The sequence below is a fragment of the Antennarius striatus genome, chromosome 13 (assembly GCF_040054535.1).
Source record: "Antennarius striatus isolate MH-2024 chromosome 13, ASM4005453v1, whole genome shotgun sequence".
NCBI classification, from domain to species: Eukaryota; Metazoa; Chordata; class Actinopteri; order Lophiiformes; family Antennariidae; genus Antennarius; species Antennarius striatus.
The window spans coordinates 10,747,136-10,766,509 of record NC_090788.1 but is presented as its reverse complement, the minus strand read 5'-3'; the positions used below and the strand labels follow the sequence as shown (position 1 = coordinate 10,766,509).

Genomic DNA, 19,374 nt, shown 5'->3' with positions numbered 1-19,374 from the left:
TTTCCCGTCATCGTGTTGGCCCAGGTAGTAGGTGCTCTGTTACACAGGTTTTTCTTGTTGATCACTTTTACACATTGTTTGTACAGTATTTTTTTGTTGGCCGTGTGCAGGCTGATCGGTCGTTCATCTCCGAGGAGAGGACCCTCCAGTTCTCCAAACAGGGGACTGATGTGGACCTCTGGGAAAGGATCTTTGCTGTCTGGTACAGTCCCTGTACTATAGTCCAGGAGGAGGCTTTTCTCCTTCCACAGTTGTAGCACCCTCTGAGCCACCCTGGTGGACTGGATGTTCAGCAGGGAGCTCACAGCCTGGGCATCCGCCAGCGCAGGCCCGGCGTTGTCTACCAGTTGCTGGAGGGTCACGGTCCTGGTTCTGCAAAGCGCTGTAGACAGACCAGGTGTGGCTCCACTGCAGACGTCCAGCCTGGCCCCATGCACTAGTGGTTCCCTCAGTAACCAGAACAAAGAGTCAGAGCTTTTTCCTGGGCTGCTTTTAAAAAGGGCCCACGACTTAAAAACACCATGATAAAACGGAGGCAAACCATTTAACTTTAGAAGCTTAGAGTCCATTAAAAACAGTGCAGCATCCAGGTCCAAGTGGCTCACTCGTCTGAATATGCACCTCTCTCCACGTCAGATCCGCTGGTCCGGTCAGAAACCGCTGGATGAACTGTAATCTGAACGTGGCTGTTCTGCTTGCCAGGTGGATGAGGCCCTGTCCCCCCTCCTCTCTTGATAAAAACAACACTCCTTGAGGCACCCAATGCAGCCCATCGCAGAAAAAGTTAACAAGTTTGGTCTGGATTTGGGCTAGAAACCCTGATGGAGGGTCCATACAGGCCAAGCGGTGCCACAGCTGCGAGGCTACCAGATTGTTTATCACTAAAACTCGACCTCTGTACGACATTCTGGGGAGCAACCATTTCCATTTTTTAAGTTTCCCTTCTATTTTAAGAAGAAGAAGAAGAAGAAGAAGAAGAGTTATAAATGTTAAATTGTAGGCCTTATTCAGTCATGTCATTAAGTATTTTATAAGTTTTGTTTTTTGTAAACCATTTGTCTTTTTAGTATTATTTCTTCATTTTGTGATTTATCTCCATGTAGCCAGTAGGGAGACGTTAAAGGACCACGGGTTGCGACCACTCCTCCAGCTGAGATAGGCTTCGTGGCCCTCAAGGCGGCTGAACGATGACCAGGAAGAAGAAGAAGAAGAGGTCCGCCAAGTCTTTAATGTCTAAACTCAAGAAGGTATACAAGGCAGGGTAAGTACACAACAAGTACACAGTATACTGTAAGTACACACTAAGTACACAACAAGTACACAGTAGACATGCAGTACGAAGAACACTGAGTGGAGGACGAGGAGCGCTGAAGTGGAAGAAGGAGCGTCTGGAGGCAAGAAAACAAGAGTCTGACCTCGATATGCGACGGATGGAGGCCTGAAGAGACCTTCATCATCATCATCATCATCATCATCATTCACATCATCATCATCATCATCATCATCATCATCATCATCATCATCATCATCACGAATCAGTACAAGCAGACAAAGAAGAAGAAGAAGAAGAAGAAGAAGAAGAAGAAGAAGAAGATTTTTTTGATTTTTGCAAAAACACTTTAATCTCATTCAAACATTTTGCAGTTTTACATTAGATGAAAGCATTTAAGTGCCTCAGAACATCTTTTCCAAACAAACTTCAATCACATTTAACATTTAGAACATTTAGAACATTTAGAACATTTTACAATTTTTCATTAGATGAAATTTCAAAAACACTAAACACTCAAAAACATTAAACACCAAGAAACAAAGGGAAATACAATATAAAAATTAGTGCATTATAACAGGAAGTTTGCAAAAGTGAGGTGGTCATCAACTAAAGTGCATAGGACATTTTTGTAACACCAGATGTTCCTTAAGCTATTCAGGTCTTTTGTCAATTTATAGAAACCAAATTCTAGTTTTAAGCGACATCTGATGTTACAGCAAAAAACAGTAGCTGCTTCTTGAGCGGTATTGTTTTCAATTTTCCTCTTCCTGGTCACATAAATTGCAAGTTTTGCCTCCCCAGAAATAAAATTTAAAAGCTGCCACTTTCTCTGATTCGATCTATTGTACCCAGCACCGTAGATGAATTTCCTGATACTAAAGTTTTCATTGAACAAGTTAAAAACATTCGTTAGAAGAGTGAAGAGCACTGCAAGTCTCCCACACTCACCGAAAGCATGAAAGACTGTTTCACGAAGGGGACAGAAGGGACACTGGCTGGACACCGCAGGGGCGAAAACAGAGACAAAAGCATTGGAACCGACGGCACCATGCAAAATCCTCCACTGGAGGTCGGCTGTTTTTTTCTTGAGGGGAGGTTTGTACAGAAGTCTCCACTGCGGGTCAGGTCCATTTCCCGTCATCCTGTTGGCCCAGGTAGTAGGTGCTCTGTTACACAGGTTTTTCTTGTTGATCACTTTTACGCATTGTTTGTATTTGTATTTTTTTGTTGGCCGTGTGCAGGCTGATCTGTCGTTCATCTCCGAGGAGAGGACCCTCCAGTTCTCCAAACAGGGGACTGATGTGGACCTCCTGGAAAGGATCTTTGCTGTCTGGTACAGTCCCTGTACTATAGTCCAGGAGGAGGCTTCTCTCCTTCCCGGAAAGTCTTTGCCTCCACAGTTGTAGCACCCTCTGAGCCACCCTGGTGGACTGGATGTTCAGCAGGGAGCTCACAGCCTGGGCATCCGCCAGCGCAGGCCCGGCGTTGTCTACCAGTTGCTGGAGGGTCACGGTCCTGGTTCTGCAAAGCGCTGCAGACAGACCAGGTGTGGCTCGACTGCAGACGTCCAGCCTGGCCCCATGCACTAGTGGTTCCCTCAGTAACCAGAACAAAGAGTCAGAGCTTTTTCCTGGGCTGCTTTTAAAAAGGGCCCACGACTTAAAAACACCATGATAAAACGGAGGCAAACCATTTAACTTTAGAAGCTTAGAGTCCATTAAAAACAGTGCAGCATCCAGGTCCAAGTGGCTCACTCGTCTGAATATGCAGCTGGCCACCTCTCTCCATGTCAGATCCGCTGGTCCGGTCAGAAACCGCTGGATGAACTGTAATCTGAACGTGGCTGTTCTGCTAGCCAGGTGGATGAGGCCCTGTCCCCCCTCCTCTCTTGATAAAAACAACACTCCTTGAGGCACCCAATGCAGCCCATCCCAGAAAAAGTTAACAAGTTTGGTCTGGATTTGGGCTAGAAACCCTGATGGGGGTTCCATACAGGCCAAGCGGTGCCACAGCTGCGAGGCTACCAGATTGTTTATCACTAAAACTCGACCTCTGTACGACATTCTGGGGAGCAACCATTTCCATTTTTTAAGTTTCTCTTCTATTTTGTCAATGACGCCGTCCCAGTTCTTCCTGGTTGTTGTCTCATTTCCCAGGTACACACCGAGATATTTGAGACCATCAGTCTTCCAACACAAGTTTTGAGGAAGAACCGGGAGGTTACCATGCCACTCGCCAACAGCAAGGGCTTCACTTTTGTTCCAGTTTACTTTTGCAGCAGTTAAAACATTGAATGAGTTTGTCAAACCCACCAGAACATTAACATCCCTTTGGTTTTTGATAAGAACAACAACATCATCAGCATAGGCAGATAAAAGAATGTTCTCTCTAACACCAGGTAAAATCAAACCATCGATGCTTTTGCGAATTTTACAGAGGAGGGGCTCCAGAGAGAGTGCATAGAGCATCCCAGACAGGGCACAACCCTGCCGGATGCCCCGATGCACCCCAAAGGGGGCACACAAACTGCCGTTAAACCTCAGAATACTCTCAACGTCACTGTACAACACCTTGATCTTGGCAATGAACTCGGTGCTGAACCCAAACCTCTCCATAGTTGTCCAGAGGAAGCTGAGCTCAACACGGTCAAATGCCTTTTCCTGATCTAACGAAATGAGACCAGCGTTTATACCCAATGATCTGGACACCTCCAAAACATTAGGAATTAGGTAGACATTGTCTGCCATGGACCTGCCGGGCACACAGTAGGTTTGATCCCGGTGGATGACCTGCTCCATAGCTTCCCTCAGCCTGGTAGCCAAAGCCTTGGACAGAATCTTGTAATCGGTGCAGAGCAGTGACACAGGGCGCCAGTTCTTGATGTCCTGCAGATTGCCTTTTTTAGGCAGGAGGGCAACGACCGCCCTCCGGGAGGACAGTGGCAAAGAGCCTGAGGATAGACTTTCGGTGAACACTTCCAGCATATCACATGTTAGAATGTCCCAGAAGGCTGTATAGAACTCAACCGTTAGACCATCGATACCCAGAGAACGTCGTCCCTGCATGTTCTGCAGGGCAGTGTGGAGTTCCTCTAACTCCAGCGGCTGGTCAAGTTGTGAATTTGTCTCCGTGGAGACCTGAGGTAGCTCTGCACAGAACTCCTCTAACAGTGGCTGGTTTTCTCGGTATTCACTGTCATACAAAGATGAATAAAAACTCACAGCTCGCCTTCTGATCTGTCCAGGCTCTGTCAGCTCCTGTCCTGTGTCAGACAGCAGGGAGTGGATCACGTTGGTCTGTCTATGCTTTTTTTCCAGGCCGAAGAAGAAGCTAGAGGGAGCATCCATGTCGGTGATGTTTTGTACCCTGGATCAGACTAGGGCACCCTGTACTTTAGTATCCAACAGGTCGGCTAAAGCCATTCTTTTGGACTTGAGGATTTCAGTACACCTCTGATTTCCTGTGGAAGCGCTTGTCTCCAACTCCACAATCTCAGCCTCCAGGTATTCATAGACCGGCAGGTGTCTCGTGTGACGTTCAGAGTATACTGTTGGCACAGGACTTTTATCTCTGTTTTGCCATAGTCCCACCACTGGCTAAGAGAGGTAAAATCAGCTTTTCTAAGTCTAAAAGTGCTCCAAAAATAACTGAAGATCTCTCTAAAGCCTCTGTCCAAAGCTAAAGTTGAATTAAAATGCCAGTATGCACTCCTAGGTAAAATATTTCCCATCACAACGCGACATAAAACCAGAGAATGATCAGTATAAGCAGCTGGCATTATATTACAGTCTTTGAAAGCATTGAAATGGTGTTTAAAACAGTAAAAGCGATCCAGCCTGGCTAAAGACACCCTGCCTTCTGTCAGGTGGGACCAAGTGTACTGTCGGCAGTCTGGATGCATCCTCCTCCACACATCCACTAGGCCATGAGAAGAGACCAGCCGTTTTAGAGTGTGTTGGGATGCTGGGTAAGGCTCCGCGTGGCTACGGTCTAACATCCCATCCTCAGTACAGTTAAAATCCCCAAACAAAATTAAAAAGTCTTCCGAACCACAGCTATCTAGCTTAGCTTGTATTATTTCTAGAAAGCCCTTCCTCTCTTCACCGTTTGTTGGAGCATAAATATTTTAAAAAAAACAGGGTGCGGTGTTCAAAATGTGCCTTTACTAAAAGACACCTCCCCTTTACAACATGCTCGATTTCTAGAGATGTTGGGTTAAAAGTTCTAGAGAACAGGAAGCCCACTCCACCACTCAGCGTGGTGTTGTGGTCCAGGATCACCTGTCCCTCCCACTCCTTCATCCAGTCCACCGCATTGTTGTCATCACTGTGTGTTTCTTGTAAAAACAGAACATAAATAGTTTTCCTCCTTGCTGTGTCAAAAATTAGTGCTCTTTTCCTTTCCTCTCTGGCTCCATTTACGTTTAATGCCCCCACTCTAAAATAATCCATGATAAGGGAAAAAGTTAAAAGTACCTTAAAGTAACTACACACAGACAGCCCTATCAAACCTCAGTTGTTTGCAGACTTTACTCATTTTCTTTTTGAGTCGGTATATCTCTTGGTCACTGAGTTCTGATGTTGCTCTGTTTTGAATAAGTTGTTTTGCCGAATTATAAAAAATTAATTTATCAGGAAAAAACTGTTCCAGGTTCAGAACTTTCATGCCTTTAGTTTGTTGTAAAAACAATTTAAACATTTTTTCAGGGTACAAATCGTGGTTTTGACTGGCAGTGACTGGAGTGTGAGATAGGTCACTGCAGTCAGACATACATTCATCACTGTCACTACTGTCTGGAACACTCGGTGTGCTCTCTAGTCGACCAGCTTTACGTCCGTCGGGGACAGTTAAAACATTCTTCCGCTTACCGCGGCGCCTGGCAGAAGCAGGAATCCATTCAGACTCACGCTCGTCTGTGATATCTTCAGGACCTGTCTGGCTTCCTTGTCAACATTCTCATTTTTATCACCAGTCCCCTGTCTCTTGTTACCTACTGCACTTGTCTCCATCTTGGTCTCACCCAGTGTACTGTCCTCACCCAGTACACCTGCTACCTCCATCCTCTCACCTATTTCTCTCACTACCTCTCCAGTATCCCCCTGTTCACCTGTCAGCCCCCCATTGTCACCCACCGCAACTGTCGCGTCACCCATCTCGCTGGGCGCCGCCCCACTCTCACCCATCTCTCCACCTGCTCTCTCAGCCACACTGCCACCATCCTCACTTGTCCCACTTTCACTCTGCCCCCTCACGATATTACTGGTTATCACTGCTCCTACCTGCATCTGACTCTCAGTCTCGTCCCTCGGAGCATCCCTCCGATCCGCGTCACCGATGCTTCGGCGCCGGGGAGTCGGAACGGGACGCCACGGAGCGGCGGTGGGAGCCGCCGTGTCACCGGGACCCGGAGCATCGCTGACGCGTTTCGGACAGACGCTAACAATGTGTCCCTCCTCTCCACAGCCAAAGCATTTCATCCGAGAGGAGGTGGCCTACCACGGGTAGTCATAGTTGTCTACTCTAACAACAAAACGGTAGTTAAATTCTTCCGTCCTGTTGTTCAGGATCATGGATACCTGTCGGCGGTAACAAATGAGATGCCTCAGATGTGGGGACTTAAACCCCGTCGTGATTCTGGTAATTGGCGACACAACTTTTCCGTGTCGAGAGAGTTCTCTAACCAGGAAGTCATCACTGATGAAACAGGGGACGTTCGACAGTGTGATCGTAGTCGCTGGTTGGGACAACGAAGAAGAAGAAGAACAAAAAGAAGAAGAAGATGGGGATGAAGAGAAGGATAGATAGATAGATAGATAGATAGATAGATAGATAGATAGATAGATAGATAGATAGATAGATAGATAGATAGATAGATAGATAGATAGATAGATAGATAGATAGATAGATAGATAGATAGATAGATATACTTTAATGATCCCAAGGGAAATTCAGGTGACATTTGCTCGCAAGATATACAATAAATACACATAAAAATGACAGAGAGTAATGGCACAGCCAAAAGACGTTGTATAAGTTACATTATTTACATGCTGTTACATTATTACAACAACAGGAAACAGAAGAACCTAGATTAAAAGGAAGGAAGCATAGGGACATGAGAGAAGAAGAGAAGAAAGAGCATTGGGTGTAGATGATGTATGATCAGTAACACGTGGATGAACCAAGTTGTAAACGGACACTAAGGACCCCCACAAAGTGTCCCACAGTGCATTAACAGTGCGTCCCAGGCCCCCCTCGTCTATCCCTTCTCACCCGACCTTGATGACCCTGCGGCTTCAGACCCCCTCCTTCTGAGAGAGTGGTTGTGCCCTCTGATGGCACGAGGCACAAAGGAGGTCCTGAGTCTCTCAGTGGAGGAGCTTGGTGACAGCAGTCTGACACTGAAGGAGCTCCTCTGCTGGGTGAAGGTGGTGTGCAGGGGGTTGGTGGTGTTACCCAGGATCGATCTAAACCTGGACATAGTCCTCCTCTCTAGAATAGTCTGTATTGAGTCCAGATCCTGACCGATCACAGAGCTACCCCTCCGGGTGAGCCTATCGAGTCTCTCTGTGTCCCGTTTCCTGGCACCACCACCCCAACACACAATGGCGTAGGACAGCACACTGGACATAATGGACTGGTAGAACAGTCTGAGCAGATTAGAGTTGATGTTGAAGGAGGCCAGCCTCCTCAAGAGTACAACCTACTCTGACCCTTCTTGTATACACAGTCCAGGTTGTGCGACCAGTCCAGTCTACTGTCCAGCTGCAGCCCCAGGTACTTATAAGTCCCCACTACCTCCACCTCCTTACCCCCGATGACTACTGGCTGTGGGGAGGGTGGTGCCCGCCGGAAATCCAGCACCATCTCCTTGGTTTTGGAGATGTTTAGCTGAAGCTTGTTCCGCTGACACCACCCCACAAAGTCCGTCACCACTCTCCTGTACTCCCTCTCATCACCCTCCCTGATACATGCCACAATTGCAGTGTCATCAGAGAACTTCTGTATGTGGCACATACCCGAGTTATGTTGGAAGTCTTTTGTGTAGAGGGTGAAGAGTAGGGGGGAGAGTACCGTTCCCTGCGGGGCCGTGGTGCTGCTGGTCACCACTGATGACAGACCGTTCCCCATACGGACGTACTGGGGTCTGTCTGTTAGATAGTCCGTGATCCAGCTCACGAGATAGGGATCCACAGCCATGAATGACAGTTTCTCCTGCAGGAGCCGGGGCTGGATGGTGTTGAAGGCGCTCGAGAAGTCGAAAAAGAGCACCCTCACTGCACAACTCCCGACATCCAAGTAGGAGAGGGCCCGGTGGAGGAGGTACAGGACTGCATCGTCAGCCCCAACTTGTGGCTGGTAGGCGAACTGGAGAGGGTCCATCACGCCCTGCACCTGGGGACGCATAAGCTCCAGGACCAGTCGCTCTAGGGTCTTCATCACGTGCGAGGTGAGAGCGACTGGTCGATAGTCGTTGAGCTCAGTGGGGCGTCTCCCCTTGGGTACAGGGACGATGCAGGATGTCTTCCACAAGGACGGGACCCTCCCCAGTCGGAGACTGAGGTCGAAGACCTGGTGTAGGGGTCCGCCCAGTTCGGCAGCACAGGCCTGGAGGAGTCTAGGGGGGACCTGGTCTGGTCCGGCCGCCTTCCTTGGGCGAAGCCTCCTCAACGCAGACGTCACCTGTTCCACGGTGATGGCCGTGTGTGGGGGCGTGGCACGTTGATCCCTCCAGCCGGGGGGTCCAGCAGTTGAGGTGGGGGAAGGGTCTGGGTTTGGACTGAGGTAAGTGGGCGAGGTGGACGGAGAGGGAGAGGGGGAGGCAGATGAGCCGGACAGAGAGAGGGAGAAGGAGGTAGGTGGAGTCGGATCAGTTGGGCCGGGGGAACTCTGGGGACAGGCGCCTGGAGTGGTGGGGGAGCTGAACCAATTAAAAAAGCTGTTAAGTTCATCAGCTCTCTCCACGTTCCCCTCCACTGTACCACGGCCCTCTCCATAGCTGGTGATGGCACTCATCCCACTTCAGACCTCCCGCACTTGGTTGCGCCCAAGGTGGTTCTCCAGCTTCCTTCTGTAGCTGTCCTTGGCATCCCTCAGGCAGAGTCTCACTGCCTGCTGGGCCTCTCTCATTGCATCCTCGTTCCCACTCCTGGACGCCCGCTTCTTCCTGTTCAGGACAGCCTTCACCTCTTTGGTTACCCAGGGTTTGTTGTTTGGGTAACACTTGACTGTCCTGACAGGGACCAGTGGCGGTGTATGCCTCCTTGGCATTCGTGTAAAACAGATCAGTGATTCTGTTCTTCCGTGTGGGACAGTCTACACACTGGGACATGGTGGGGAGACATGAGTCCAAGGTGACGTGATTAAAGTCTCCCGTGATGATGACAAGCGCCTCCGGGTGCCAGGTCCGAAGATCAGAGGTGGTCGTACAGATGGTCTCATGTGCCGTCTCTGGGTCTGCATGTGGGGGGATGACGTGTGAAAATTCATGTGCCAGGTAGTAGGGCCTGATGCTAACAGCTGTTAGCTCCAGATCCCTGTTGCACAGCGTGGTTTTCACGGTCACATGTCCTGGGTGACACCAACTGTTGTTGGTGTAGATGATCAGACCACCTCCCTTCTTCTTGCCAGCGGTGTTCGTGTCCCGGTCCGCTCGTACGGAGGAAAAGCCGGTCAGTCCGACGTTAGCATCGGGAACGAAGTCCGTCAGCCACGTCTCAGAGAACACCAACAAGCTGGTCTCCCTGTAGCGCTGCTCAGTCCTGCACAGCGCCGTCAGTTCGTCCACCTTGTTGGGCAGCGAGTTCACGTTCTCCATGATGACGGAGGGGACGGAAGGTCTGACCCACCGGCGGCTGTTAGCTCTAGCCGCTAGCCTATCCCGCTTTTGTTTACCTCCCCGGCTCCCTCTGTACCGCTGCTGGATCTCAGTGGGGATGAGATCGCGTATCCCGGGTTCTCCTCTAACTTTCATGGACAGCATTTGTTCTCTGGAGTACATGAAAACACTGCTATCCATCGTGGTTAAGTGAATAAGGAAAAGACTTAGATAAGACAAAGAAAAACAATAGAAAAAGAAGACATACAACGGAGCAGACGAAAACCTGCGGCTAGCTCGCGCATGCGCAGTTCAGGTTTTGATAGGGAGGAGGGGGATCGACCACTGAATGTATGCACCTCATAGGAGCCTAGATGAAGAGCTGAGAGGGGGGGCAGGGTGGCCCCCGCTGGCCGCGTTTTTACAGCCTCCACTTGTGGAACGTTGAGTCATCAAGTGGACACGATGGACAAACAAACAAAAATTAAAATAAAACACAGAAATACGACAAATGAACAAATAAAAAATACAAGTCGGCTGAGTCCATTTTCAGAAATCAATTTTAAATTCATTTTATTATTTTATAGCTAATTTACAACAAGCGCTTCACTGAACTCGAACATTTTTATTTTGCTTCATATTGTCATTGTTAAATATATTTTTCTGCATCATTTCACTCTGCTGTAACTTTGTAATCAGTCTTTTCTGTAAAAATTCATATATTTTATAAGGAATATCACACTATGATACGGATGGCTGAGAGAGATACTAAGAAATACATTGAACTCTCAAATAAATAAGTCGAAAACATCATTTCATTCATGGATGTGTTGTCATGTGTGGTTTTATCTGTGATTCTCTCGACGTATGAATATAGATGGTGCGTGGATGCGCTGGTATCTTCCTGTGTGTGTGTGTGTGTGTGTGTGTGTGTGTGTGTGTGTGTGTGTGTGTGTGTGTGTGTGTGTGTGTGTGTGTGTGTGTGTGTGTGTGTGTGTAGGTGTGTGTGTGTGTGTGTGTGTGTGTGTATGTGTGCACACGCGCACGCGTTGCTCAGGTGTTTTCTGAGGCTGCGGTTCTGATAGATTTCGTCTGTCAACAGCATGAACGGCTAAACTGTAAACCACACAGCGCATCAACACCTGGATTATATTTACAGCATTTCTGGCTGAGATCCAAAAGTTCTCTCGATTTAAAAAAAAACCCCAAGAAAATAAAAAACAAAAACTAACCCAAAATGTACAGATTTGAAATGGAATTGGTGACAACCCTAAAGAAATAATAAATCATAAAAACATCCGATATCGTGAAAACAAATAAACAATAAATATAAACGATCACTTCCATCAATACTTCCACCTTTACTCCTATAATTCAGAACAAATTATAAATATAAATACATGCTCCTAATTTCTCAGAGTCCTTTAGTTCCTACTTTGTTTCCTGTTGATACCTGTAGCATATGATACGTTCAGTGCAAACTTATTTTATCTAGACACACGTAAAACCATCCCCATTGCATAACATCGTAGAAGTATTGCACTATTTCTTCATGTGCGTGTCTCACTCTCTCTCTCTGGCACACAAACACACGCACACACCATCTATGTATATTATACATAATAACCACCTGTGGATGTTATAAAGGATAGATATTACATAGTATCATACATAACGTACGTTTTCCTATCACCCGCGCACGCACCAGCACCAGACGCGCAGAATAGCGCACACACAATCGCACAGATGTACGCGACTGCATTGCACACTTGTTTAATATTTTTTGCCTAAAACATGTCATCTCAAAACTCTAGTGTGAGATCTGCTTTACAACGAGTGGAACGGTTAGGTTACGTCTGTGTGGCTTCTTGTTGCATCTCACAACAAAAATATGGGAACGTGGGTAAATTCAACTACCCATCTGTAATATTACCAAAATAAGTCAATGGAATATTATTTGGAGGTGTTGATTTTTACAGACTTAATTCCGTTAGAAATTGTCATAAAAAAGATATATATATTTATATATTTATATTCATATTTATATTTATTTATATAGGCCATTTATTTGATGACGTAGCTTTAATTCGTGTGGACACAAGAGGGAGAAAGTAGTAGAGAAGAAGTGGAAGAGAGAGAATTAAAGAAGACCAATTTGTCCCCCAACAAGAATGTGGACACACTAGATGTATACTCACTGAGATCCATGCCTACACACACACACACACACACACACACACACACACACACACACACACACACACACACACACACACACACACACACACACACACACACACACACACACACACACACACACACACACACACACGGCTTTAAATGCAGCCATCGGAATCACTGTGTACGCCTACGGCTGAGGGATTCTTCTGGAAGAGTGATTGGTGAATAGGCCATGGTGAGATGAAGCTAACAGCTCTGCTGTTTGTGCGATTTCATTCATCCTGGATTCTGACTAGGAGGTCAGAACAGCCAGTCCCCCTGTAGCAGAGTGTGCTAGGTTACAGCTGAGGTTACAACTCTAAATTTGTGTGTGTGTGTGTGTGTGTGTGTGTGTGTGTGTGTGTGTGTGTGTGTGTGTATGTGTGTGTGTGTGTGTGTGTGTGTTTGTACCTGTGTGTGAGTATGTTTGCCAGTGGATAGGTGCAAGAGTGTGTGTACATAAGAGAGGATAAACAGTGTCTATGACTATCAGGACTGGCATCTCCATGGGACCACATCTCATGACAGTTTGTTCTCTTCTCATCTTCCCTCATGAGACATGCTAAAAATCCCCTCCTCAATAAGGAGGTGCAAAAGGAAAACACACCCCATCCTCGCCTTTCTTTTTTCGAATCAGGTTTTTGTCTCCATTGTCTTAGGTGATGCATGCACAAATTCAGCATATGAGCTCTTATTATTATTATAATTGAACTGCCATTAAATAATGCCTCGTAATATTCAACACGGGATTAATTTAATATCCGTCTTGGTCGATGAGATGAATAAACACTCAGGACCAAGAGGAATTTCGCCAAAAGAAAAAAAATAACAACTTTTTGCTGAGAAAAGAATCCTGATCAAGACGGACTCAGTGACAGCTGGGTGCCCCGATCTCAGTCTTTCCCTTTTCCTGTCAAGAAACAAGGCAGAGCTGACAGGAGAAGGAAGAGGAGGAGGAAGAGGAGAGAAATAAAAGGTGATATAAAAACAGGGGAAAATGTCTTTTTGGGCACCTCAGTCTCAGACACAGGTGTGTGGAGGGGTTCAATGGATGATTAAGACTTGATAACAGGAGAGGTCTGAGGTGGTTTGAATGCTACCTCGTGCCTGTTGTTGCCACTAGTCCAGACTGAGTTGACATCCAGATGACATGGACATTGTTTCACACATGGCACCAGAATGTGACGGAAATCTGTCAAGAAGATCAAGTAATTGGATTCCTATTTACTCCTAGCTGTTGTGTGGCTAAAACTGCTTTTAACAGAAAAATGACCCATTACACACTAAGTAGTTTGGCAGCGCTTAATCAGTTATGTTCAGGACATCTATGTCCCTACTTTTGGATGCAGCCACAGCTGTATTTAGAGCTGTCCACTTGTGACCATGATGCATTTTAATGCTAAGTGTGAACAGGGGCTCAATACTCTCCCTCATTAAAGTGGAATACAGATTAAGTCTTTTCTCTCAGTCTTTTCCAGTCGAATTACACATCGCTGTGTTTATATCTGTCTCAGAGTCTCTCTTTTGGTATCGTTCTCAGCCTCGCTCTGTCACGTTCTGTGCCTGTCTTCATAAGTGTTTGTCTCTCGATGTCATTCTCTGTGATTGCCTAAGCGCTGACTTTGCTGGAGGGCAGACAGGAAGGCAAGGCTAGCTTGGCTGTGGGGGTGAAGGGTGGTGTCGATTGGCAATTGTGAGGAAGGGGAGTTCGGGTGCGTGCAGCATCACAGCCTCTCCCGGGTGGGGATCCAGATGTAAGGCCCCGATTGCTCCTCGATCACTGTCTTTACTTTGTGGTAGACCTCTTCAAAGCTGTCTCCTTCCACAACAGCTGCAGCAAGAAGGAGGGTGAGAAGAGAAAGTAGGGCAGGGGAAAGAGAAGGAGGAAAAATAGAATCGTTAAGGGAGAAGAAAGAACGATTGTGGAAAGGAGAATGTTAGTCATCGTGAGAAATAATGTTATGTGAACAATGTGAATTTCATCATCCATGTGCATCCTTAATATCGTGTGAAATCACAATGCTAGTTTCTAAAATGTATGCATTTCTACAAAGTCTCACACATATTTATTCACTCTCACACACACTCTCTCGGTAGATCATAAGATGTCACATATGACAGCTGTTCCAGATTTGTTACAAAGTGTAGACGTCATTGGATTTGTGGAGAAATCTCACATTCATATTGTGTTGACTGCTGTAATGTGCCCCAAATGTGTCTCCTGCATGTTAAAATTCCAAAAATCCTTCTAGGAGACATTCAACTTCTCATCTGACTTATCCATCTGTCAGGAGCAAAGCTCATTTTTGTTGGGAAGGCCAGTTTCTTCAAAAGAATTCATTGTAATTAATCAATGAGAGGCAAAAAACCCTGATTCAAATGCGCATCATTCTCTGAGGTATGCATATGGGTTTCAGAAAGAAAGTTAAAATATGAATTATCTGTTGTTTATATACACTTTGTTAAGATCATTATGACCGCTACTGCACATCATATAGATTATAGATAGCAAATGACTCATTTGCAAACATACCATCTGGTGCTGTAACAATCCAAAGACAAATCCAGAAGCAAATATACAGTGTGTACACAGCAACAGTTTGCATGTGAGCTCAGTGTTGGTGCATCATTTCTGTGTTTTGTAGTTAAAAAGAAACCGCCGCCTCGCTCTCTCTCTCACCTGAGAAACACTCTAGGAAGTCTTGTTCAAGTTTCAGGGCTCGGTCCATCCCTTTCCTGGCCTGCTCTTCCGTGAGACGCGTGTTGATCTCTCTGAAGAAAACAAGTAAACCAAACCGTCATTAGAGCACATTTAATTCTGTTATAATTAATTTTTTTCATGACATGGAGCATATTCAATATTGATATATACAACGTAAGAACATTTGCGGTACGTACAAGACATTCTCCAGCGACTTGGGCCGGACAAAGATGGCTATAGGGTGAAGCTGAGCTGCTTGTAGTCTACGCACCGCATTGGCTGATACATCCAGGATGCAGTGCTTCCCTTGCTACTCAAGCATACCAAGAAAAAAAAATAATTCTGAAGATTAATAGGTACATCCTGTTAGTCATGGATTCTATTAAACTGAAAGTTAATTAGGTAACAATCCATGACAGGGTGGAACCCATTGTTTGAAGTTGTCTCGAATGGAGACATTGAACTTTCTTTATGTGCAGTGGATTGATTTCAACAACTTTGGATAACATGACCTGGATGAATGAGAACCTACACAGACGTCTCTAATAGAGACACATCTGAATAATATTTCTGTATGTAAGATGATAATTTTAGTACAAACAATTAGTAATCAAGAAAACAAATTAAGTCCTTTACTATAAAGAACTGTTAAAATTATTTTTATCACATCTACAAACTGTTATTTCTGCTGCTCACCTGCTCAGCCACCTCACGGACACTCTGGACACTGGTGCCATACAGGTGGCTGTTGTACTGACCCGCCTCGATGAACCGATGGCTCTGAATGTCCTTTTCCATTTGCTCCCTGGATGACACAAAGTGATAGTCCCGTCCATCCACCTCATACTCCCTCTTGGGCCGCGTGGTGTCTGTCAATCGAAGGATGGGGAAAAAAATGAGAGCAACACATACACTCACACCACTCTAAATGCCATTAATCCAGGGCTCGAAATTGCACCCATTTTGGTCGCATATGTGCCCAAATTTTTATCAGTGCGACTATTTATTTGGGAGCACCGGTGCGACTAGGGAAAAAAATCTGGTGCGCCTTTTTTTGTGAGACCTGCTCCTGCGATCCTGCCAGGAAACAATGAGAGCGCAGCTGTGGCTGCTCTCCTGAGCAGTCTCTATTGCTCCGTCACTGTCTTGCTTTTGGGTAGGTGCTCCTCAAGTCTTTGCTGGTGCTGCTAACTTTTAAATTTGGGAGCACCAGTGCTACCAAAAAAAAGTTAATTTCGAGCCCTGCTTTATCGCTTTCATTTTAATGAATAGCTTCACTGGAAGGGATGCATTGTGCAGACATCACCCTAAAATGGTTGCTGGTGGCAGTAGTGACACCAAATAGAATAAAGAGATTGGATCAGTCTCTATGACTGACAGCATAATTACGTACGTGGGACACAAGATCCAAACTTATCAGGGAACTCAGACAACAGGTCATCATTTATCCTGTCTTTTACGGGTCCCAGAATGATGATGGGTCTCGCATAATGAACTACAGAAGGAGAGGAAGAAGAAAGCATTAAGAAAAGTGGAAAAAAAATTAAACTTAATATAAAAGTCTTAAATAATATATTTCTTTTACCCTTACCTTCCACTTGGGTGACTGTCTCATAACTGTGTGAGGTTTTATCCCTCCCTGGTGACAGAACGCAGTGGCATTCAGACAAATTCCGTTTTACAATTATAAATGACATTTAGATTTATGTCGCTGCATGTGTGTCAGTGTGTGTGTCAATGTGTGTGTGTGTGTGTGTGTGTGTGTGTGTGTGTGTGTGTGTGTGTGTGTGTGTGTTTGCGTGTGAATCTCCTTGCTTTTGTGTGTATAGAAAGTGATTTATTTTCAAATGTCGCAGCTAATACATAAGATGTTACTGGCATTACTCACAGTAACCATGTCACAGGTGAGATGAGCTATGGATTGCAGACTGGAAGAGATTGTGCAGTTGTCCATGTAATGTCCACAAATTGGCGGTGAGGTATTTGGAGATGACAGCAATGAGAATGGGATATGGGCTTCTCTTATAGTGGCATTTAGTATGTTTTCAGGATACTACGTCCACGGGCAATGGAGTTATTCATCTTGTCATGGATATGCAAAACCAGATTCTGTGTCTGATTACCATTTCCATAGCTAAACATGTAGATTAGGTTTATGCAAATAAAGAAACTGAAAATTGGGCACCAATATTATTATGTCCTGCAAATTAGTAGATTTAGGGTTAAATCATAGTCAGCTAAAATCAGTAATATGTAAAAGTAGCTTGCACGGTTAATGGTACATTTACTGTAATTACCTTGAGTGGTCAAGCTGTCTCGACCATGGTCCTGCAAAAGACAGAACAGCAGAGATTTACATGCTAGGCACCAGCATCTTTCAAACAGCTGTGGTTAGTGAACATACCCTCTCCTTGGTGTTAATGCGAGACCACTCTTTTCTTTCCACTCTGCAGATTTAAGAAAGAAAAACAACACTTATAAATCTGTTGAAAACTTAAATCATGGTGTTCATTCAATGTTGGAAACACAAGATAAATAATGTACCACAAACTCTCACTCACAGTGTGTCTGACCTGTGCTTGCTAGGGATGAAGCCGACCTCCTCAGCTTCATTCTGGGGGCTGACCTTACGGGCCTGCCACCACTCCTCATCCCCGCAGTCCAACACATGCAGCACATCACCAAACCTGAAGCCCAGTGCCTGACTGAGGAAGCCACAGTCTGCAGTCTTGTCATAGTCAAAAAGAGCCCTAAATAATGAAAGAATTCAAATCAATCTCTAAGTCAAACTCTAAAATTAAACTTTCACTATGTGAAAATATCACATGATATAATCACTGTGTCATGACTGCTTTCAAACGGTGCTTAATTAGTGATGGTTATTTATGGAGATAGTCCAAAAGGAAGATGCATTTTGTTTTCTAAATGGTAAATGATGAATGAATGCAAAGACTTAATGCAGATTAGAAAATTCCAAAAGTGTAACCATACTTCTGTGTTCTTTGTGTCAGAGGAGATGAGTATCATTTCCAGATTTTAGCATAAAGTACAATCGGCTCCGTCCACACAATGCCGGAACTTTTTGAAAATGCAACGTTTTTATTGCGTTTACGCCTTCAGTCCACCACGCAGATATCCGGAACAAAAACGCTACTTTTTGAAAACGCTGGCCTACTAGATGGATTTTTAAAAAACGCTGGGTCTGCGTTGTGGTGTGGACGGTGTATCCGCAACATTTTAAAAACGCTGACGTCTTGCCTGCGACGAAAACCTCTATGACGTCATATTTATGGGCCCGTGTATTGTGACAAAAAAAACACGGAGGATTCCTATTGGATAAAATTTGACTCAATACTCCCACCACATGGTTTAGCATGCTTATAGCAGTCTTCGAAAACGCACTGATGCATTTACGTGTGGACGGAGATTTTTTTGAAAACGCTGTCGTGTAGACACGAATCGTTTTCGATGCGTTTTCAAAAAAAGTCGTCATCGTGTGGCCTCAGTAACACTTAAGCTGTCAAGATACAGAGTGATTGTAATTCTGCCTCCCTCCTTGCTCCCATCATCTCCATGGAGATCCTGCCCTGTTCTTACTGCTTCCTCTCTGGCCATAGTCTTATTTTGGTTAGATCGTTTTGATAATATTGTGGTGCAAAGTTATTCTCCTCAGCATTTTTTCTCTCATAATAAAATTTCTTCAATGAATCTTATTCTCACTTTCAACACTTCATCAGGCTTTGCACCAACTCATGAATTTAAAAACAACTGTTGGCACCATGGCAGCACTTTAGTGGATGACTGACTTCACTAAATGACTGAATGTATGACAGCATTGCTAAAAAAGATCAATAAGTACAGAAAAATCCAGCTATAATGGCTCCTACAAAGATACCTTTCCCTAAAACAGATGCTGAAAAATGCTAGATTTAACAGAGCGCATTGTCTGACTGTGGCTAAATATTTTCAAATTGTTGCCTAGTGTGCAATTTTGAAGCATTAGCCAATTTACTGACGTACTAAAGATTTTGAACAATTCTCTACAAACACAGTGAAAAAAAAATTTTATTCCCTTATCAAAATCCACGTTAAGTAAAAAAAAAAAAGTATCATCTAAATGATTTAAAACAGACAACGGAAATGCATCATAATCACTGTTGGCCAGGGCAGGGATTCCCAAAGTGTGGAGCATGAGCTGCCGCTAGGGGGTGCGCGAGTGAAATGGCAGCTGAGCACCTTGAAATACATTCATTCAGTCATTTTCCAACCCGCTTAATCCGCTAACGCAGGTCGCGGGGTAGCCAGTGCCTATCCTGGCAGTCTCAGGGAGTGAGGCGGGGGACACTCCGGGCACGACGCCAG

General features: G+C 45.2%; 1 protein-coding gene across 6 annotated transcripts in view; it reads right to left on the bottom strand.

Moving 5' to 3' along the window:
* Positions 1-10,683: 10,683 nt before the first annotated feature.
* The window catches only part of LOC137605967 (disks large homolog 4-like), an 83,064-nt gene continuing 74,373 nt past the window's right edge, over positions 10,684-19,374 (bottom strand). For 5 of the 6 annotated variants that reach the window (XM_068330954.1, XM_068330956.1, XM_068330951.1 and 2 more), the window contains 9 exons: positions 17,574-17,762; positions 17,417-17,459; positions 17,310-17,340; positions 16,604-16,651; positions 16,406-16,507; positions 15,709-15,881; positions 15,210-15,322; positions 14,992-15,083; positions 10,684-14,142 (listed from right to left, as the gene is read on the bottom strand). In XM_068330954.1, the coding sequence (XP_068187055.1) occupies positions 14,036-14,142; positions 14,992-15,083; positions 15,210-15,322; positions 15,709-15,881; positions 16,406-16,507; positions 16,604-16,651; positions 17,310-17,340; positions 17,417-17,459; positions 17,574-17,762 (898 nt within the window). In that variant the 3' untranslated portion in view covers positions 10,684-14,035. The remainder of the gene's footprint in view (positions 14,143-14,991; positions 15,084-15,209; positions 15,323-15,708; positions 15,882-16,405; positions 16,508-16,603; positions 16,652-17,309; positions 17,341-17,416; positions 17,460-17,573; positions 17,763-19,374) is intronic. The other variant, XM_068330953.1, reaches the window with a different exon arrangement.